General features: G+C 44.5%; 1 protein-coding gene across 3 annotated transcripts in view; it reads left to right on the top strand.

Annotated features, from left to right (window-relative positions):
- The window catches only part of gsg1l (gsg1-like), a 140,305-nt gene extending 117,780 nt beyond the window's left edge, over nt 1-22,525 (top strand). For all 3 annotated transcript variants that reach the window (XM_078418462.1, XM_078418463.1, XM_078418464.1), the window contains one exon: nt 21,890-22,525. In XM_078418462.1, coding sequence (XP_078274588.1) covers nt 21,890-22,190 — 301 coding nt within the window. In that variant the 3' untranslated portion in view covers nt 22,191-22,525. The remainder of the gene's footprint in view (nt 1-21,889) is intronic.
- Nucleotides 22,526-23,427: the final 902 nt, after the last annotated feature.

Below are 23,427 nucleotides of genomic sequence, written 5' to 3'. Positions count from 1 at the left end.
GCTGTATCTCTAAAGTCTAAACCTTTATCTACCTGTCTTATAGATCTTTTTCAATATCTGAAACTTCTTAATCAAATCAAACCATAATCTTTTTAACTCCAAAGAATAAAAACTTGGTTTATCCAATCATCACTCATAATTTAGTTATTTGACTCCTGGTAAATACTTAATGAATCTGCATTACATGTTTTCCGAAGATAGACACAAAAGGCTGGAGTAACTCAGCGGGACAGGCAGCACCTCTGGATAGAAGGAACGGGTGACGTTTTGGGTCGAGACCCTTCATACTTTCCATATGGTACCCAAAACTGTCTACTGTATGGTCCAACTAGGCCTGTGTATAACTTGAGGTATAACAAAACTTATAGTGAGAGGATTTGAGTATCGGAGCAAGGAGGTCCTCCTGCAGTTGTACAGGGCCCTGGTGAGACCACACCTGGAGTATTGTGTGCAGTTTTGGTCTCCTAATGTGAGGAAGGATATTCTTGCTATTGAGGGAGTGCAGCACAAGATCATCAGGTTAATTCCCGGGATGGTGGGACTGACATATGATGAAAGAATGGGTCGACTGGGCTTGTATTCACTGGAATTTAGAAGGATGCGAGGGGATCTTATGGAAAGATATAAAATTCTTAAAGGATCGTACAGTCTAGATGCAGGATAAATGTTCCCAATGTTGGGGGAGTCCAGAACCTTGGGTCACTATTTAAGAAAAAGGGGTAGGCCATTTAGGACTGAGATGAGGAAAAACTTCTTCACCCAGAGAGTCGTGAATCTGTGGAATTCTCCGCCACAGAAAGCGGTGGAGGCCAATTCACTGGATGTTTTCAAGAGAGAGTTAGATATACAGCGGCTCTTAGGGCTAACGGAATCAAGGGATATGGGGAGAAAGCAGGAACGGGGTACTGATTTTGGATGATCAGCCATGATCATATTGAATACCTGCTCGAAGGGCCGAATGGCCTACTCCTCCACCTTTTTTCTATGTTTCTAAAGCTTCCTTCATTTATGTCTTCAACTTATAAAAGATTAATGTTCTATCAGGCTTTTTTTTTTGTGTGTGTTTTCTTTAAGAATCACCTCCCCGTGTCCTCTTTGTATGCAACTCATGCCATCGATGATAAATTTGCTTCATGTATTCAGCTGACAGACCTTTCTCTGAACCTGTGACGTACTCGCCCACTGTTTCAAAATTGGGATTGATCTTGCAGCTCTAGCTACTCCAGTGTGAGACCATTGTGTATCGTTTTGTGCTGCAGAATCATTGCTGCCTGTGTTAGATGCGCTGTCTCAGTTGGAGTTGCGTCCCTGCACCTTCTCCCTCACGTCCATGCACAAACTCCAACAGGTCTTCCAGGCGAGGATCTCCTGCAGGTCCTCTAACCACATTGATGTTCCCGATGTGGCCTCCAGTACGTCGGCGAGACCGGGCGTAGACTGAGCGACCATTTCGCTGAACACTGTGCCTCCACAGCACGGCCTTCTGTGGCAAAGAATTCCACAGATTCACCACCCTCTGACTAAAGACATTTCTCCTCATCTCCTTCCTAAAAGAACGCCTTTTAATTTTGAGGCTATGACCTTTAGTCCTGCCTTAGGGTTTCTCCGAGATCTTCGGTTTCCTCCCACACTCCAAAGGTGCGCAGGTATCTAGGTAAATTGGCTTGATGTATGTGTAAATGTCTCCAAAGACGTACAGGTATGTAGGTTAATTGGCTGGGTAAATGTAAATGTAAAAATTGTCCCTAGTGGGTGTAGGATAGTGTTAATGTACGGGGATCACTGGGCGGCACGGACTTGGAGGGCCGAAAAGGCCTGTTTCCGGCTGTATATATATGATGATATGATATGATGATGATGAAATTGTCCCTTGTGTGTTTCGGAGAGTGTTAATGTGCGGGGATCGCCGGTCAGTGTGGACTCGGTGGGCTGAAGGGCCTGCTTCTGCACTGTATCCCTAAACTAAACTAAACTAAACTAAACTTACCTCCAAGGCCTGCTGGGTCTCCGGGATGTGAACCATTTTAACTCCCCTTCCCATTCTCATACTAATCTCTTTGCCATGGGCCTCTCCATTACCAGAGTGAGGCCGCAACATGTAAACTGAAGGATCAATATCTCATTTTACACTTTCAACCTGACAATATGAATATTGAATTCTCCCATTTTAGATAATGAACCACCAAACCACCCCCACCCTTTATATCCTCTCCACTCTCATCCTTGTGTCCCACCTGGATGCACATCCATTATCCTGCTCCCCCCTCCTCCCCCTTCCCCGATCCTATTTCATCTACATCCCAGTGTTGGGGGAGTCCAGAATCAGGGGCCACAGTTTAAGAATAAGGGGTAGGCCATTTAGAACGGAGATGAGGAAAAACTTTTTCAGTCAGAGAGTTGTAAATCTGTGGAATTCTCTGCCTCAGGAGGCAGTGGAGGCCAAGTCTCTGAATGCATTCAAGAGAGAGCTAGATAGAGCTCTTGAGGATAGCTGAGTCAGGGGGTATGGGGAGAGGGCAGGAACGGGGTACTGATTGAGAATGATCAGCCATGATCATATTGAATGGTGGTGCTGGCTCGAAGGGCCGAATGGCCTCCTCCTGCACCTATTGTCTATTGTCTGTTGTGTATTATCTACATCCCTTCCTCTGGATTCACAATTCACGCCTCTTCTCTCCATATCTCATAGCCTTTTGTCTCCTCTTTGTGTCTGGCCTTTGTCCACCCGTCTTCCAATCATATCTCCTCAGCTGTATCCACCTATCGCTTGCCTGGCCTTGTCCCAATCCCTCCTCTCTTCCAACTTTCTCTCCCCACTGGAATCAGTCTGAAGAAGGGTCCCGACCCGAAACATCGCCATGTTCTCCAGAGATGATGCCTGGCCTGATAAGTTACTCCAGCATTTTCATAAGATCATAAGATCATAAGTGATAGATGTAGAATTAGGCCATCCGGCCCATCAAATCTACTCCGCCATTCAATCATGGCTGATATATCCCTCCCTCTTAACCCTATTCTCCTGCCTTCTCCCCATAACCGCTAACACCCGTACTAATCAAGAATCTATCTATCTCTGCCTTAAATATATCCACTGACTTTGCCTCCACAGCCTTCTGCGGCAAAGAATTCCACAGATTCACCACTAAAGAAATGTCTCCTCAACTCCTTCCTCAAACAATGTCATTTAATTCTAAGGCTATGATCTCTAGTCCTAGACTCTCCCACTAGAGGAAACATCCTCTCCACATCCACTCTATCCAAGCCTTTCACTATTCTGTACATTTTAATGAGGTCCCCCTTTCCAAACTCCAGCGAATACAGGCCCAGCGCTGTCAAATGCTCATCATATGTTTCTTGTTTCTTGCTCAAGATTCCAGCATCTGCAGTATCTTGTGTCTCCAAGGACAAATTGTTGTTGTATGCTGGTCTAGCGAGAACCTAGTGAACTTAGGTAGTCATAGTCCAGTAACATTTCAATGGAAGGAAACAATGCCAATAGAATTTGAACAATATTGAGATGAAGTAGCAATGCCATTTGGTCATTGTACATGGTATAAACAGTGATAATAACAAACAACAGCGGTTTTAATTTTAAAGTAAAGATCAATAATAAGGATATTAATAATGAATGTTAACATGTTCATAGATTGTTCTGTGTTGGTAATCAAGGAGTTTAGCCTGGTGCCATAGGGGAAAGGTCATTTAAAATAATGACCGTCTGGGTGGCACAGCGATAGTTGCTGCCTCACAGCACCAAAAACCCAGTTCGATCCTGACTAGGGGTGCTGTCTTTACGGAGTTTGTACGTTCTTCCTGTGACCGCATGGGTTTTCTCCGGGTGCTCCGGTTTCTTCCCACGCTCCACAAGACGAGCAGGTTTGTAGGTAAATTGGCCTCTGTAAATTGCCGCTAACATGTAAGATGCAAAAGTGGGTTGACATAAAACTAGTGTGAACGGATGATCGATGGTGTGCGCGGACTCGGTGGACCGAAGGGCCTGTTTCCACGCTGCATCTCTAAAACTCAAATAAAAACAAGAATATTTACCAGTGGGACCCTGCGAGCATTTGAATAAGTGGAATGTGGGCTAAAAGCAAAATTAATGCTTATAGTGGCAGGTTACATTAGCAGACTGACTTTGCTGGGAAATTATTGACTGAAAAGATTGAGAATAGAATACATGTATTGAGAGTAAATACATCGCAAACCAGACTTTAGGAAAATCCTGACAATATGAAGATATGTTTAAGGATTCATACATGGGCATTAAGAGGCATACAGTTGATATTATATAAAATCAGATAGCTGACCCATCCACATTAAATCCTAACCTGCACCCTATGCATTGAAAGTGCCGTTAGTAAAAGAACTGTGCAAACTGATCTTATAGAGGTGTATAAAATCTAATAAAGGGATAAATTGGGTAGATGCACAGAATCTCTTGCCCAGAGTGGGGGAATCGAGGACCAGAGGACATTCCACCCACAGATGACCCTGTCAGCTACCAGGGAATCTAGTTAAAAAGGCAGAGCAATAAAAGTTAACAATGATTCACACCTATGACAACATGGGCTGTTAATTTTCAATGTGATGAACTCTGCAGAAACCAAATAATATGAGAGGAATAGATTGGGTAGATGCACAGAATTTCTTGCCCAGAGTGGGGGAATCAAGGACTAGAGAACATAAGTTCAAGGTAAAGGGGAAAAGATTTAATAGGAATCTGAGGGGTAACTTTTACACACAAAGGGTGGTGAGTGGATGGAACAAGCTGCCAGAGGAGGTAGTTGAGGCTGGGACTATCCCAATGTTTAAGAAACAGTTAGACAGGTACATGGATAGGACACGTTTGAAGGGATATGGACCAAATGCAGGCAAGTGGGACTAGTGTAGCTGGGATATTGTTGGCCGGTATGGGCAAGTTGGGCAGAAGGGCCTGTTTCCACACTGTATCACTCTATGACTGAATGGTACAGAGAATGGTTCACAGTGATGCAAAGTGAATGGGCGACACTGATCAGAGGCAGTCAGTGTGCCCAAGGCAGTCAGAATCATTCAGCTCTGCAGAGGTGGAGATATGACCCTTCGTGGAGCAGTAGATGGTGAACAATCTGCTCTGTCAACATCCAGAGATTTATACATGGAGTAGGCAGGGAGGAGATGGTTTTACGAAGCTCGACCTCTCATGCCTACAGTCAACTTAATGTAGGCGTTGCGAACAGCATTTCTTGAATATTAAAAGCCTCGCGGGCTGTACTTGTACACCAGACAAGTCTTAGTGAAATCGGAATCAAAATTTTTCTCACGTTATGATGCTGCATCAGCTTCAGCAATGTGCCTCATATCTATCGATTCATTAATAGGCATTAATAGCTCTTGTTTGAATTAACTGAATGACCGAGACTTCATCGGTTTCTGAATTGGAGAATCTCAAAATGTTTTAAAGCTTGCATGTTGTGTGAGGAAATCTTTCCACGTCACAGTTTAGAGATACAGGGTGGAAACAGGCCCTTTGGCCCACCGAGCCCGCACCGACCAGCGATCCCCGCACACCAACACTATCCTACACGCACTCAGGACAATTTGTAATTTACAAACTTGTACGTCTGGAAACCTAAAATCTCGGAGAAAACCCACGTGGTCACAGGGAGAATGTACAAACTCCGCACAGACAGCACTCATAGTAGGGATCGAACACGGGTCTCCGGCGCTGAAAGCGCTGTAAGGCACAACTCTACCATTCAGATAATAATTTGCCTTCCTGTTCTTGCCACCAAAGTGGATAACCTCACATTTATTCACGTTATACTGCATCTGCCATACATCTGCCCACTCACCCAACCTATTCAAGTCACCCTGCAGCCTCATAGCATCCTCATCGCAGCTCACACTGCCGCCCAGCTTTGTGTCATCTGCAAACTTGGAGATGTCACATTTAATTCCCTCGTCTAAATCGTTAATATACATTGTAAATAACTGGGGTCCCAGCACCGAGCCTTGTGGGATCCCACTAGTCACTGCCTGCCATTCTGAAAAGGACCCGTTAATTCCTACTCTTTGCTTCCTGACTGCCAACCAGTTCTCTATCCATATCAATACCCTACCCCCAATACCATGTGCTCCAATTTTGCACACTAATCTCTTGTGTGGGACCTTGTCAAAGGCTTTTTGAAAGTCCATATACACCACATCCACTGGCTCTCCATTATCATTTCTACTTGTTACATCCTCAAAAAATTTCAGCACATTTATTTATTCAAAATTTATCATTTGCATCCGAAGCGAAATTGTGTCACTGACCTGAGCAACATCACAGCATTTATTACGAGAGGACTAGAATATAAAAACGGGGATGCAATGCTGAGGCTGTACAAGGCACTGGTCAGACCACTTTTGGAGCATTGTGAGCAGTTTTGGGCCCCATATTTGAGGAAGGATGTGCTGGCTCTGGAAAAGGTCCAGAAGAGGTTTATGAGAATGATCCCTGGAATGAGTGGGTTAACATATGATCAGCATTTGATGGCACTGGGCCTGTACTCGCTGGAGTTTTCGAAGGATGAGGGGGGACCTCATTGAAACTTACCGGATAGTGAATGGGGTTGAGAGGGAAAGATAGATCAGCCACGATTGAATGGTGGAGTAGTCGATGGGCTATATAGCCTAATTCTGCTCCTATAACCTATAAACGTATGAACATATTGCGGCTGTATTATAGTACTGAAGGCCTGCATTCTAGAAGTACCCTCACCCTGAGCAAAGCCCCAGCTCTGTTCCTATAACTAATGAACTTATGAACATAGAAAGCTATCAACTCCATCCAAGGACCCAAACAGTCTTTTCAGGTGAGACAGAGGTTCACCTGCACCTCCTCCAACCTCATCTATTGCATCCGCTGCTCCAGATGTCAACTTATTTACATCGGCGAAACCAAACGCAGGCTCGGCGATCGCTTCGCACAACATCTGCGCTCGGTCCGCGTTAACCAATCTGATCTCCCGGTGGCTGAGCACTTCAACTCCCCCTCCCATTCCCAGTCTGACCTTTCTGTCATGGGCCTCCTCCAGTGCCATAGTGAGGCCCACCGGAAATTGGAGGAACAGCACCTCATATTTCGCCTGGGCAGCTTGCAGCCCAGTGGTATGAACATTGACTTCTCCAACTTTAGATAGTTACTCTGTCCCTCTCTTCCCCTCCCCCTTCCCAGTTCTCCCTCTGTCTTCCTGTCTCCACCTATATCCATCCTTTGTCCCGCCCCCGTGACATCAGTCTGAAGAAGGGTCTCGACCCGAAACGTCGCCCATTCCTTCTCTCCTGAGATACTGCCTGACCTGCTGAGTTACTCCAGCGTTTTGTGAATAAATACCTTCGATTTGTACCAGCATCTGCAGTTATTTTCTTATACAACACAGAGAGCTAGCTCTGTTTGAATTCTAGCGATTCATGTTTTACTTTGCCACAAAGTCGAGCTGATGGTCATTTGGGCCATCAAATCTACACTGGGCGATCCCATCATTCCTACACCCCCATCCTTTTTCCCTGCCTAAAGCACTTCTCTCTCATATGTGTCCATGAACTACTCCTTTTTCCACTGTCACACGCCTACACTGGAGGCAATTTATAGTAGCCACTTAACCAATCACCATGTCTTGGGCATGTGGGAGTAAAATGTACTGTACTGCCTACATTGACCTCGCGCTGTTCCAAAAATAGTCCACATCAAGGCATATATATGTAGTAATTATAGCGATTATAGTGGTGTCAACTGCCTGGGTTTTACTGCATTAAACTCCATTACAAATATTCATCTTTGAATTTCCCCCTGTAATTATACCATATTGCAGTTCAATCAATGAAACCAATCTTGGTTTACTCTTATTGCGCCTTCTTAATTGCAGAAATGTTACTTCGTTTTGGTATCTACAGTAAATATGAACGCATTTTATGATTCTTTATTCTTAGATAAAATACCTAATCTTCTCACACCAAAGGTGAGATGGATAGAGCTTCATAAGTTCATAAAACATAGGAACAGAATTAGGCCATTCAGCCCATCAAATCTACTCCGCCTTTCAGTTATAGCTGATCTATCTGACCCTCTCAACCCGATTCTCCTGCCTTCTCACCATGACCTTTGACACCCTTACCTTTCTAGAGCCTATTCATCTCCACTTTAAAAATACCCAATGACTTGGTCACCACAGCCGTCTGCAGCAATGAATTCCACAGATTCTCCACCCTCTGAACTTGAGGGACCTTTCAGATGTTCTAATTAATAACACTTTCCAATGACTGATATGAAGATTGATTAAAAACGTATGCTTTTTCATGAAGTAATTCACCAGTCAGTTGATTGCAACCCACTACAATGGGTTGACGAGCAATCCTAAACTAGATAGGAATGGCACCATTCTCGTTGTCGTCGTCGTGGCTATCCCTCGAGGTCGAGGATGATGGTCTATGTTCCGATGTCAGAACGAAGACGCCTGTGCGTGTGTGTGTTTAGCATGCGCTTGATGTTGCACTCCAAGAAGCACGCGGTCCTTCACAAATCAATCAACTCATTCCAATGGCAAGGGAACCAAGATGATTGGAGCTGATAGATCTGTTGCAGCCTTCATCCGCCTTCACAGCCGTTGAGTTCAAGACAACTTCATCCGCCTGGTCTGCCGTTGAGGTCTTGTACGTTGGACCGTTCTTAGTCTGGACCCTCATCCTCGACCTTACCGCCATGGGTGGCCCTACCAGAAGCTAGTGCTTCCGACGGCATGGCTCTCGGAATCATGGGGGCACGCAAGCCTCTTCACCACGACAAGGTGAACGATCCGAAGAGGGGCACCATTCTAGAACGGTCATTAAAGCCACATTGCGTAGTCCACCAATAAACTTCCCTTCAACAAGGGAATATTCTGCCTTATCTGACCAATCCGTTCTGTTAAAAAAATCCTAAAATCCTCATTTAAGTCACTGTTAACTATCCATATTCCCAAGGTAATAGTTTGACTAGTAACTAGCGTTGGTCTTAGAATACTGCACTGTTTGGAACCAAAATGTGTCCCTGTATAGGGTGCCCCAACTGTGTGTGGGATGAAGGCCAGTAGAGACGTGAAAGTGTTTCCACTTCTCACACCAGTTCTCCGACCTGGCTGACTGTCCTCCTGGTTAAATTTTACATTGTATGCCTCGTCGTCATCTTCCCCTAGCTAACAATGATCCATTGTACACTTCCCTTGACCTTCGTCCCCGTTGATCACTCGTTTTCACACCTTACTCATCCATATCTCTCGTTTCCCTCTCCCCTGACTCTCAGTCTGGAGAAGGGCCTCGACCCGAAACGTCACCCATTCCTTCTCTCCAGAGGTGCTGCCTGTCCTGCTGAGTTAACTTCAGCATCTTGTGTCTATCTTTGGTGTAAACCAGCATCTGCAGTTCCTTCCTACACATATGTTATATGCCATGTTTAAATCTCCCCCTCCCTTTATTTTATTAAGCTTGTCTTTCCTTTGAGTTAAAATTTTCGAGTCCAATTTCTTTGACATGGCTGTTGCTATCACTTCCTTTGTCTGAGAACGGTGGGAGTTCCTTCGACACGAGGGCTTCAAAGAGGCTTCTCGTCATGCTGAGTAACGCTTGTTGAAGTACTTTTGCGCAGTTCCCACGTCGCCTGTAGAGGTCACTGTGTTGCACTTGGTGACGAAGCAGCTACTCAAAACCTCAATAGGAATAACGAAGAGGGAACATCATCAAATGACAACGTCTTGTGAAAACATAGTTAAATTACAGGACAGCTTGCATGGGTGAGGTTTTTTTAATTAAGGGCGCTCTATTTAGTTTAGCTTAGCTTAGTTTAGTTTAGTTTAGTGACTAAACAGGCCCTTCGGCCCACCGAGTCCGTGCCGACCAACGGTCACTCGTCCACTATTTCTATCCTACACACCGGCGACGACTCACAGAAGCCAATCAACCCACAAACCTGCACGTCTCTGGGATGTGGGAGGAAACTGGAGCACCCGGAGGAAACCCACCTGGTCACCGGGAGAAGCACAAACTCCACACAGACAGTACCCGAAGTCAGGATCGAACCCGGGTCTCTGGCGCTGAGAGGCAGCAACTCCACCGCTGTGCCACCTGTTAGACAAAGGATGGTGTCAATACAATACAATACAATACAATACAATACAATACAATATATCTTTATTGTCATTGTACAGGGGTACAAAGCCGAGGAAGCTTTATGGTCTTCTTCTGTTATTATGTCCTTAATCTTTTGACCCCACTGCTAACCAATGTTTAAATGCGGAGGTAGACACAAAATGCTGGAGTAACTCAGTGGTCAGGCAGCATCTCAGGAGAGAAGAAATGGGTGACGTTTCTTCAGACAGAACGCAATTTAAATGCAATTGGGTATAGGACACACGAACAAAAACAGACAATGCTGGACAGACTCAGCAGGTCAGGCAGTGCCTGTGGCAAGGTGCACACAGGTAACGTTTCAGGTTAAAGACCCTTCCAGAAGTGTTTTCAATGTAAGGTTTTCTACCTGAAACATTAACTGCATGTATCTCCCCACAGATGCTGTCTGATCAACTGAGTGTTTCTGGCAATTTTCTGTTCCTATTTGGGATTGCATAAAAGTGGATGCAGCAAAGGCAACATTCAGAGGGTCAGTGGGTGGTGAATCTGTGGAATTAATTGCCACAGAAGGCTATGGAGGCCAAGTCAATGGATATTTTTAAGGCAGAGATTGATAGATTCTTGATTAATATGGGCGTCAGGGCTTATGGGGAGAAGGCAGGAGAATGGGGTTGAGAGGGAAAGATAGAGCAGCCATGATTCAATGGTGGAGTAGACTTGATGGGCCGAATGGCCTAATTCCGCTCCTATAACGTATAAACGTACTGTGGCTGTATTATAGTACTGAAGGCCTGCATTCGAGAAGTACCCTCACCCTGAGCGAAGCTGTTCCCAGCATATTTACAGCACTGGAAAATACTCGACAAGACTCACCTAGTTATGGCCTGTTAACAACCCAGCTGATTTGAGGATAGACACAAAAAGCTGGAGTAACAGCGGGTCAGGCAGCATCTCTGGAGAAAAGGAATAGGTGACGTTTCGGGTCAAGACCTTTCTACAGCTAATTTGATATTTACCTATGAACTTATTGCACACACAAATTACCTTCTTTTTCGTGTAGGAAAAAAACTGCAGATGCTGGTTTAAATCGAAGGTAGGCACAAAATGCTGGAGTAACTCAGCAGGTCAGGCAGCATCTCGGGAGAGAAGGAATGGGTGACATTTCGGGTCGAGACCTTTCCTCAGAGTCTGAGGCAGGGTCTCGACCCAAAACGTCACCCATTCCTTCTCTCCCGAGATGCTGCCTGACCCGCTGAGTTACTCCAGCATTTTGTGTCGACCTCCTTTTTTGTGATAAGCCAAGTTTTAAATTTCCAATTGCATCCTGAACTTCCACAGCATCTTTAATAAATAACCCTTTGCAAACGGTGACAGTAATATTTCTTAAGTTATCCTACCCTGGATGTTGCAATTTTTGCAATTGCGATTATTTTTACGTGCCGGTTCGTACTTGATGCACTATTTGTTTACTTTTAACATTGGCCCATAATATTGATTCACCGTCAACTCTGCTGCGCTGCCTTTTTCTTAACAATTTCCTCGTTCTGTGGGGTGGATGCATCCCTTCGACTGAGGTGGCAGAGTGCTCATAATTCTAATGTAATTAAGTGTATCATAAAAATAAAGCAGCAATTCCGTCGAGCTGCCCGTTGATGTGTGGAGTCTTAAGCAAGAAAGATGACAAAGGTTGAACTCCCTGTGAAACTTATCAGCAGCAAACAGCACAGTTCATTAATGCTGAAATTAATTTGCCAGTATAATGCAGTCATGAATATGACTCATGCTGGTGGATTAAACCTGTCTTTCCCTTTCACTCACCATTACTATTTAAAATGCGTCTTGCCATTTTTCGAGCGAAAAAAAATAAAAAATCTCTGATTTGATTGAGCTTCTGATCAAAGGTAACCCCTAGGATATTGATAGCGGGGAAAAGTCAGTGCCTGGGAATTTTCATGACATGAGTGTTATTTACCACATCAGCGCTTGCCTGAATGCTATCTCTAGGTGTTGCAGATTGCTTCGTTTGCTGTTATTTCTGCCTGCTGAGTTACGAGCGGAATTGAATATTGTGCTATCATCAGTAAACATGCGGCCCTGTAATCTTTGGAAGAGGGAGGTAATAGTTGATGAAGCAGCTCAAGATGGGTGGCTCTGGAACAATGTTCTGCTCAACTCATACAGTCGTGCTGTGGTGTACGGATGATTGAAACCCAACGACTCCAACCGTGTGGAAAGAGGGATCTGCGGATGCAGGATGCAGATGTAAAGTCCTGGAGTAACTCAGCGGCTCAGGCAGAATCTCTGGTGAAAAATGATGGGCGATATTTCGGGTGGTGACCCTTCTTCAGACTGCCATCCTCTGTGATACATGGCTCTAACCATTGGCGAATGGACTTTCACCCCTTGATGCCCATTGATTTCAGTTTTAAGACTCCTTTTATGTCACATTTGGTCAAATATTGCCTTAATATTCAGGAAATTCACTTTCAATTTACCTCTGGAATTGATTTCTTTGGTCTGTACCTGTACAAGTGGTGTTGACAAAATTCAAAATGGACACGGATGAGGTTAGTGGTGAGTAAACGCTGCTGGATAGCATTGGCGATATCTCCTTCCATAACACTGCTGAAGATTGATAGTAGACTCATTGGACAGCAATTAGTTGGGTTGGATTTCTCCTCCGTTTTATGGATAGGACATAACTGGGTATTTTCCACATTGTCTATACAATACAATACAATACAATATATCTTTATTGTCATTGTACCCAGGGGTACAACGAGATTGGGAATGCGCCTCCCATACAATGCAATAATTTAAGTAATTTAGACAACAGCAACCCACCGAAAAGAAACAATTGTAACAGTTTTAGACAGGGTAAAGTGCAAGTTGATCTATGCGTTGTGGTCATCCGGCTCAGCAGGACTGGTTCATAGCAGCTATGGCCCTGGGGATGAAGCTGTTCCTGAGTCTGGAGGTGCGGGCGTAGAAGGCCTTGTATTGTCTGCCCGATGGAAGGAGTTCGAACAGACTGTTGCAGGGGTGTGAAGAGTCTTTGTGGATGCTGGTGGCTTTTCTGAGGCATCGTGTGTTGTAGATGCCCTCCAAGTCTGGTAGCTGTGTTCCGATGGCCCTCTGAGCTCTATGGACTACCCGCTGTAGAGCTTTCCTTTCTGCCTCCGTGCAGCTGAGGTACCACACAGGGATGCCATGCGTTAGGATGCTCTCTATGGTGCAGCGGTAGAAGGTCGTCAACAGCTGTTGGGGTACAGCAGACTTTTTCAGTGTTCTTAAGTAGAACAGTCTTTGTTGTGCCGTAACAAAACTGGCAATAGCTTTGTTCAAGGTGAGGGTACTTCTAGAGTGCAGGCCTCCAGTACTATAACCGCAATGTTATGTGTTCTCATCTACTTTTCTCAGGTATTTTTTCATATCAGCGGTAGGGTTACTGCTTGACCCTGACTACGGATGCTGCCTGTGTGGAGTTTGTACGTTCTCCCTGTGACCACGTGGATTTTCTCCGGGTGCTCTGGTTTCCCCCCACATTCCAAAGGCGAACAGGTTTATAAGTTATTTGGCTTCTGTAAATTGCTCCTTGTGTGCGTAGGATGCAAAAGTGGGATAACATAGAACTAGTGTACCGGCGATCGATGGTCAGTATGGACTCTGTGGGGCGAAGGGCCTGTTTCTGCCAATCTGTCAATCTCCGCCTTAAAAATATCCATTGATGACCTCCACACCCATCTGTGGCAATGAATTCCACAGATTCACCACCCTCTGACTAAATAAATTTCTCCTCATCTCCTGTCTAATGGTAAGTCCTTTTATTCTGAGGCTCTCTCTGGTCCTTGACTCTCCCACTAGTGGAAACATCCTCTCCATATCCATTCCGTCCAAGCCTTTCACTATTTGGAGCTCTGAGGATGTGCAGAATGGTATACAGGGCAAGTGCTTTTTCTTGTATTGCTACCATCATGATTAGTTTAGTTGAGAGATACAGCACGGAAACAGGCCCTTAGGCCCATCGAGTCTGTACCGACCAACGATCCCCGCACATTAGCACTATCCTACACACACTAGGGGCAATTTACATTTATACCAAGCCAATTAACCTACAATCCTGTACGTCTTTGGAGTGTGGAAGGAGACTGATCTCGGAGAAAACCCACGCAGTCACGGGGAAAACGTACAAACTCTGTACAGACAGCACACGTGGTCGGGATCGAACCTGGGTCTCTGACGCTGTAAGCATGGTAAGGCAGCAACCTTACCGCTTCGCCACCATGCTGCCCTTTGTGATGTTTGCGAAGCCCTTGACTGCATGTTCTAGCAAGACAAGGTGTAGAGGTATATTGTGATTTTATACTGCTTGCTTTTCTCTGCCTCAGAAGGCAGTGGAGGCCAGTTCTCTGAATGCATTCAAGAGAGAGCTAGATAGAGCTCTTAAGGATAGCGGAGTCAGGGGGTATGGGGAGAAGGCAGGAACGGGGTACTGATTGAGAATGATCAGCCATGATCACATTGAATGGTGGTGCTGGCTCGAAGGGCCAAATGGCCTACTCCTGCACCTATTGTCTATTATCTATTGCTTTTTCAGAGAGAGAGAGTACAGAAAACACACTCGCTGATTTACTCCAGCAGCCCTTTGAAATTTCATATTACAAGATATTAAAATTATATGCCTAGGGCTGTCAGCTATGATCACAGATATAGATATGATAGTGGATATCCCACTGACTTTTAAGAATTGAAATACACAGGTTCTGGAATCAAAAATCCATGCTATCAAATTCTTCTAGCATGCCAATGATTGAATGTCTATTTTTAACAATCGAACTCCATTTCCAAAAGTCTATAATATTTGCATATATAAATTATATTTGTGCATGAAAATGCCTTTGGGCTGTTCAAAACTCCATTCCCTCGACAAATAAGTAATGAATGAGTTTGTAGTTATCTGATATAACTATTGGGAAATGGGGAATGATTGGACAGGAATAAATAAAGGTAGGCCCCAATCTCCTGCCCTTAATAATTGTACAACCTGCCGAGAAATTTTTGAATATAAGTTATTAGTTTGAATGTTTTCTCAAGAGGATTTATTCAAAACTTTTTTATTTTCCTCAGGGCTTATGCGCTTTTTTGCTTGCTGGAATATTCGTGAAGAAACACCTCAAGTGCCTAATAATTAATTGTGCCATTTTTGAATGCTCCTAAATACGGTTTTGAACATTATTTCCTATGCTCAAGCTGTAGGGCTAATTCCCGTCAGGTTGAAACCATTTTATTCGTTTAGTGTAGAGATGTAACGTGGAAACAGGCCCTTCGGCCCACCGAATCCACGCCGACCAGCGATCACCCATACACTAGTTCCATCCGACACACTCAGGACAATTTTACAGAAGCCAAATTAACCTGGAAACCTGCACCATCTATGGAGTGTGGGCGCAAACCGGAGCATCCGGAGAAAACTCACGCAGGTCACATGGAGAACGTACAAACTCCATGCAGACTGTACCCGTAGTCGGGTTGGAACTCGGGTCTCTGGCGCTGTGAGGCAGCAACTCTACCGCTGCGCCACTGTGCCGCCTCAGAGAAGTTTAGAGACGTTCTTCACATTCTCTCTCAGAGGGAATGAGCTTGAGTGTTTTGCACTTGGTATCTTCTGTTCTGAGGACCAGGTTCATAACTGTTAACCCATTCATTCTGATCTTTCCTTCCAAGATTGAACCAGTCCCTTGGATCCAGAGAGTTGTGTTTTCTCTTCAGTATTTAGAAGTGGAAACACCTGTGTGTGAATTCTATTAGTGTGGGATGTCCCACGCACATCGGCTAGCACGCGGGCTGGATACAGCAATGTCTTGGCCCAGAGTTAGAAACCTTTTGCCATAACTGCACCCAGGAATCAAGATGAGAAGATGAATGGTCAATGTTCAGTTGGAATAGGCTGGAGAATGGGAATTGTGAGAGATATTATTTTTTTTTAAACAAAAATAATTGTAATCAATTATTTACAGAAATGGTATGTACAATACAAAACAATACAAACAAACCCACCACCATGATACAAAGTTAAACAAATATTCTTAAATTCTAAATATTAAATAACTATTTTGCATCCTTATTGAGGATTCCATATTCCACCTCCAACTGCGCCCAACGGTCCCGGAAAAGCTCCAGGGCACCAGTGGACAGCGCGTAGTCCCTTTCTAAAACCACCCTGGAGCTGACGTAACCCTGGAAAAGGGGCAGGCAGCCGCGTCGGCAGAGCCCTCTCCCGCCTTGTGAGAGATATTGGTGGGCTTCCACAGAGAGGATGATAACAGTGAACCATCGTGATCTTGGCACGGGGCCAGGGTGCAGGGTGCAGGGTGGTGAAAGGTGAAGGAAGCTCCAAGCAAAAGGGAAGTTAAGCGGATAGTTTCGCTCTCAGAGACTACAAACTCTGTGAGCTTGCTGCACTTGTTATTGGAAGTGAGGACACAGGGAACATAGGCTTAAAGTTTGACAATGAAAACTAGTCTGTGAAAATCATAAGTCTTGGTTAACCAAGGCCAGAATCTATTCTTTATGTTACAACACATGACCTTGAACATGCCAAAGTCAATGGTACCCTTTAGTGTTTGAATTTTAATGGGTCTTGTGTGACTTTATTGCATGATAGATTAAGTGCTTTGATTTTAATGTATTTTGTGCCTCAGATTTATTGGCTACATGGCGCCTTTTTCAAGTAATATACACATGCCACTCACTCACCACCACCCCGAAGGAAAATATTGGAAGCATAAATACATCAGTGTATCTGTATTTGTCCTTACTAACGAGTCGGGCTGATGTTGGGCTTCAAGCATAGACATAAACACGTTGAGGAGTCAAAGCAGATTCCACATAAACTGCATCGTACTCGTTGGCGAAACCTAGCTTCACCTTTCTTCTTTGGTACTTTAGTAACTTTAGTACTTTGAGATACAGCACGGAAACAGGCCCTTCGGCCCACCGAGTCCGTGCCGATCAGCGATCACCCTGTACACTAGCACTATCCCACACGTGAGGGGACAATTTCACCAGGGACAATTTACAATTTTTCACCAAAGCCAATAATCTATCAACCTGTACATCTTTGGCGTATGGGTGGAAACCGGAGCACCCGGAGAAAATCCGCGCGGGTCACGGGGAGAATCTGCAAAATCCGTATAGACAGCTCCCATAGTCGGGATTGAACCCGGGTCTCTGGCGCTAAGGCAGCAACTCTACCGCTGCCCTTCGCTTCTCCTCACCCTCCATTGTTTCCAAATTCTTTCACCAGATGAGAAATAATTTCTTCCAACTAAGTATCGGGAAGACAGAAGGCTTCATCAAGAAGGGTCTCACCCCGTAACATCACCTATCCATGTGCTCTAGGGGCGCTGCCTGACCCTCGGAGTTACTCCAGCACTTTGCGTCTTTAACTGCCCTCTCTGTTCCAAATTCCATTCCCTCGCCTATATCGCCTTGGCAATTTGTCTGAGCATTGTCCAGTTAGCTCACAGGAGGTAGAAACAAAGAATTGCAGATACTGGTTGCCGGTCTGAAGAAGGGTCCTGACTCGAAACGTCACCCGTCCTATTTCTCCAGAGATGTCCAGTCTGAAGAAGGGTCCTTCGAGAAGGCTTCATCAAGAAAGGTCCCGACCAGAAACATCACCCATCCTTTTTCTCCGGAGATGTTGTCTACAGCTCAAAGTTGGAAGTCCTTTATTGAATGCCATTCCCATATGTGGGAATTGTTTTGGAAAAGCCAATACGTACACCACGCTGGATTCTCCTGCGATTCTTGCACCACTTTGAAATAGCGGAATGACTCATGATCATAACTCTGTCTTCTTTTTAGCCGTACATTTGGATGGACACGGGTTCATTATGGATAGTCAGCATGATTTTGTACGTGGGCCAAATACAGATAAATGTGACCAGCTTAGATGGGGCAGCTTGGCCAGCATAAACAAGGCAGCATCTCTGGAGAAAAAGAATGTGCAACGATTTGGTTTGGGACACTTCGTCCAACTCAATAGAACTTAATGGGATTGTTTAACAATTTAATGAGATTTGGTCTAATTTATTGTTAGCACAGGTTCATAAATTCATAAGTGATAGGAGCAGAATTAGGCCATTCAGCCCATCAAGTTTACTTTGCCATTCAATCATGGCTGATCTATCTCTCCCTCTCAACCCCATTCTCCTGCCTTCTCCCCATAACCATTGACACCCGTGCTAATCAAGAACCTGTCAACCTCTGCCCTATAAAATATCCATCGACTGTCTTACAGCTATCTGAGGCAATGAGTTCCACATATTCACCACCCTCTAACATAATGTTGTATTAAGCCAACCTATTGATGAAAATAAACAATAAAGTAGGAATAGAAATTTTGCAGTTTAACTAACCATCATTTATATTTCATTCTTGCATTTCATTTTGTATTTTGAGGAGTTAATTTACAAAAGAAATCAACAGTGAATTGTGAATAAACTATTTCTCCATGATGGTCACATTCCCCTTCTCCTCTCAACGTGATTGTCTATAGGATTTTAACAGCACATCGTGATGTGAATTCACTGCTGAAAGATTGAGGAGCATACCGTGAAGATAAAAATAACTGATTCTTGAAGCCAGCATTAATAATCAGCAATGTTGTGAATAATTGTCCACAGGGATGTGGGATGAATCACAACTCTTCCTCCAAACTCCCAGAAGAAGCAAATCAGGTCAATTTGCCTCCTCCCTGCGCTACTAATTTGTTTGAAGCTGTCAGAGATTGTAATGTAGAGTTGAACATTGGCATTTGTCTAGGTTAGTTCAGTTTAGTTTAGAGATACAGCATGGAAACCCAGCCCACTGAGTCCATGCCGTCCATCGATCACCCGCTCACAATGATTATATGTTGTGCCCCTTTCCCATCCATGCCCGAGACACACCAGGGGCAATTTACTGAGACCAATTAACCTACAAACTCACACGTCTTCGGAATGTGGGAGGAAGCCGGAGCGCCCGGAGAAAACCCACAAGGTCACAGGGAGAGCACCGCAAACTCCACACAGACAGCGCCCGAGGTCAGGATCGAACTCAGGTCTCTGGCGCTGAAACATGGCTGCTCTACCACTGTGCCGCCCAGATATTTTATATATAGAGGTAGCAACAAAAAAGAAATGAGAAGAAAAGTAGGCCATGGGAACCTATGACCTCGTTCTGCCAGTCAGTATGATTATGACTAAACTGATCCTGGCCTCAGTTCCATTTTGTAGAATCAAAGATCTGCAGATGCTGGTTTGTACCAAGGCTCGACACAAAGTGCTGGAGTATCTCAGCGGGACAGGCAGCATCTCTGGCGAAAAGGGGTGGGTACCGTTTCGGGTTGAGACCTTCTTCCGAGTTTGATCCAAAAAGTCACCCATTCTTTTTTCCAGAGATCCTGTCTGTCCCGCTGAGCTACTCCAGCACTTTGTGTCTATCTCAGCTCCATTTTCATGCCTGTTCCCAATAATCGTTGATTCCCTTATTGATTTAAAAAATACCTGTCTACTTGGACCAAAATGTGCTTGGGAATAGGAAGAGGTTAGCACGATAGATTAACAATTGACCTCTGCACACAGGTCCTCTGGGCTTGAAGCTAGACCACACTAATGAGATATGAGTCACCTCTCTGATGCATTTATCAAGCCCCAAAGGTCATGACAACCATAATCCACTCTCAGTAAACTCATTATGATCTCTCTTGATAATTGTAGTCACGTGGGTATTAATTTCATCACCTCTCTTAGAATCAACACCAAGATCCTGAAAGGCAGGAGTAGATTTCAAAAAAAGTACATCATGCCAAATGTGGTTTAAAAAAATACTCATGTACCTGCACTTTGGAGTATCGCGTACAGTCCCGGTCGCCCCATTATAAGCAGGATGTCAGGAGTCCAGCATGTTTTATCATCATATGTCCCAGTCAGAACAGAGATTCTTACTTGCAGCAGAACAACAGAAGATGTAAACATGGTACTCTGTAAAAAATATGATAAACAAAAAGAAGTTTGGAGTGTATATATCTTATGGCCTCCTCCATTGTCAGAGTGAGGCCAAACATAAATTAGAGGAACAGCGCCTCACATTTCGCTTGGGCAGCTTACAACCCAGCGGTATGAAAATCGATATCTCTAACTTCAAGTAACCCTGGCATCCCCTCTCTCTCTCTCTCTCTCTCTCTCTGTCCCATCCCACCCAATTATTTGTGCTAGGTTCAAAGTCGTCTTGTTGAGTCTTATTGTCTGGAACTCGTTTTCACCTAGCCCACAGCTAACAATGGCCTATTTCCTTTATCATCGTTACCTTTCTGCATATCTTTCATTTATTTGTTCTGTATCTCTCTATATCACCGTCTATATCTCTCATTTCCCTTTCCCCTGACTCTCAGTCTGAAGAAGGATCTCGAACCAAAACGCCGCCTATGCCTTTTCTCCAGAGATGCTGCCTGACCCGCTGAGTTACTCTAGCACCCTCTGTCTATCTTTAAGACCAGACTGTGCTTGGCTCTGTGTTTGATAACATTCCCTCAAAGGTCAAGAGTGTTATAATGAAGATAGACACAAAATTCTGGAGTAACTCAGTGGGCCAGGCAGCATCTCAGCATCTCTGGCGAAAATGGTCGGTGACGTTTCGGGTTTGGACTGCAGTATTTTATTGTCGTATGTCCCAATGAAATTCTTACTTGCGGTAGTACAACAGGTACGTAAACATAATACACTGTAGGTACCATAAACAACAAGAATGCTCATAAATTTAAAAAATAATATAGTGCAAAAACAAAAATAAAGCCCGAAGTTCCTAGTTCAAGCAATTCGTAGTTCAGAGTAAATAAAAACGTCATTTGGCACAGAAGATTTTCAAGGGCAAAGGATTTGCTTAAGAACTTGAATTAATAATGGCGTAGCCGTCGAGCTACTGCCTTACAGCACCAGAGTCCCGGGTTCGAACCTTACTATGGATGCGGTATGTACGGAGTTTGTACGTTCTCCTCATGACCTGCGTGGGTTTTCTCCGAGATCTTCGGTTTGCTCCCACACTGCAAAGACATAGAAACATTGAAAATAGGTGCAGGAGTAGGCCATTCGGCCCTTCGAGCCTGCACCGCCATTCAATATGACCATGGCTGATCATCCAACTCAGTATCCCGTACCTGCCTTCTCTCCATACCCCCTGATCCCTTTAGCCACAAGGGCCACATCTAACTCCCTCTTAAATATAGCCAATGAACTGGCCTCAACTACCTTCTGTGGCAGAGAATTCCACAGATTCACCACTCTCTGTGTGAAAAAAAACTTTCTCATCTCGGTCCTAAAAGACTTCCCCCTTATCCTTAAACTGTGACCCCTTGTTCTGGACTTCCCCAACATCGGGAACAATCTTCCTGCATCTAGCCTGTCCAACCCCTTAAGAATTTTGTAAGTTTCTATAAGATCCCCCCTAAACTTCTAAATTCCAGCGAGTACAAGCCGAGTCTATCCAGTCTTTCTTCATATGAAAGTCCTGCCATCCCTGTACAGGTTTGTAGGTTAATTGGCTTGGTGTAAATATAAATGATCCCTAGTGTGTGTAGGCTAGTGTAAGTGTGCGGTGATCGTTGGTCGGTGCGGACTCGGTGGTCCGAAGGGCCTGTTTTCGCACTGCATCTCTAAACTAAACTATACCAAAGTAAATAAGATTGCTTCATTCGCTGCTCTTTCCCTCTCCACAGTCTTGCATGGGGATCCTTCACCTGTTGCATGGCGGCCTCGGTCACCACGCTGAACTCCTACACCAAGACGGTCATAGAGTTTCGGCACAAGCGCAAACTCTACGAGCAAAGCCTTCGAGAAGAGCAGATGTTCATCGATCACGAGGCCATCAACTACTTCCGAGAGAGGTCCCTCCAGTCCATCTCCAGCTCGGTGGAGGTCTTTGCCGATCCCATCACTCGCACAAGTAAATCGCTGATGCAGGACACATCAATGGACTTGAGTGAAATCCCAGAGGTACTGGGAGAGGACCAGTGCTAAACACCATCTGATGCTGAGGCCTGAGAGACAATACTGTATGTCTGCTCTAAACTCCCACCTGTAGACCAAGTAAGCATAAAGGTTAGACTGCACTATCCCCTTTGTCAGTGTACATCAGCTGTATTGATGTTTAAAATGCGTTGATGAACGGGAAATAATCAAACAATACATCAATGTACAGAATGCGTACAACAACGATTTTTATATTTTTAATAAGGTTGTGTAATATATTATTGTAATGTAAACTTATTTATTTTCAACCAAATATATCAATATATGTCCTGAACCATATGCATATGTATTTAACGCTCATCACTCCTTGTCTACCCTGAATAAACATCCAATCTTCTTTATTCTCTTTGTTCACTTGATGATTAAATTCTGAAGTATATTCTCGAGATTGATTTTAATCTTCATTATAATTGGAGGAGCTAATGCATCATCAAGGTCCATTTGTTTGCCAACGTTTTAATTCCAGTTGCTCAATCGGTTTTTCCATCAAATTGATAAATGATACGATTCGCTTCCTGTGTAGGAGGGGACTGCAGATGCTGGCTTACACCGAGGAGAGACACACAATGCTGGAGTAACTCAGCGGGACAGGCAGCATCTCTGGAGAGAAGAAACGGGTGACGTTTCGGGTCGAGACCCTTCTTCACGCATCCTGTGTCTCTGTCATTAGCACATCTTTTCCAGCCATCAATGGGCCATAAAGAGATGACCTCTTTTCCTGAGGTCGTCTGTCGCTGGCCCTATACTGTTCTGGCCTTCTCGATCTTTCAGTCTGAAGAAAAGTCCCGACCCGAAATGTCACCTATATCTTTTCTCCAGAGATGCTGCCTGACCTGCTGAGTTTTTAAAATGTATTCGTGTCATCACACAAATGTTTGCCAAAAGCGGGCAAATTTTTAAGTGCCACGTCGTTGGCCTCTGCAAGATCCTTTACAGTGCGTGTGTCATGCAGCATGTCACAGCTCGGGAGATGTTCCATAGTCTGGAGGCCCCGTCCACACTCGCAGTCTGCCGCATCTTCAGTATATCCCCACTTCAGCATGTGCTCCTCCCCAGTAAATGATAAATGATACGATTCGCATCCTTAGTCAGAGGGTGGTGAATCTGTGGAATTCTTTGCCACAGAAGGCTGTGGAGACCAAGTCTGTAGATATTTTTAAGGCAGAGATAGATAGATTCTTGATTAGTACACGGGGTGTCAGAGGTTATGAGGTGAAGAAAGGAG

The sequence above is a fragment of the Rhinoraja longicauda genome, chromosome 21 (genome assembly GCF_053455715.1).
Source record: "Rhinoraja longicauda isolate Sanriku21f chromosome 21, sRhiLon1.1, whole genome shotgun sequence".
NCBI classification, from domain to species: Eukaryota; Metazoa; Chordata; class Chondrichthyes; order Rajiformes; family Arhynchobatidae; genus Rhinoraja; species Rhinoraja longicauda.
Note: the sequence above shows the minus strand (reverse complement) of the source record. Positions and strands in the feature narration are given on the sequence as shown.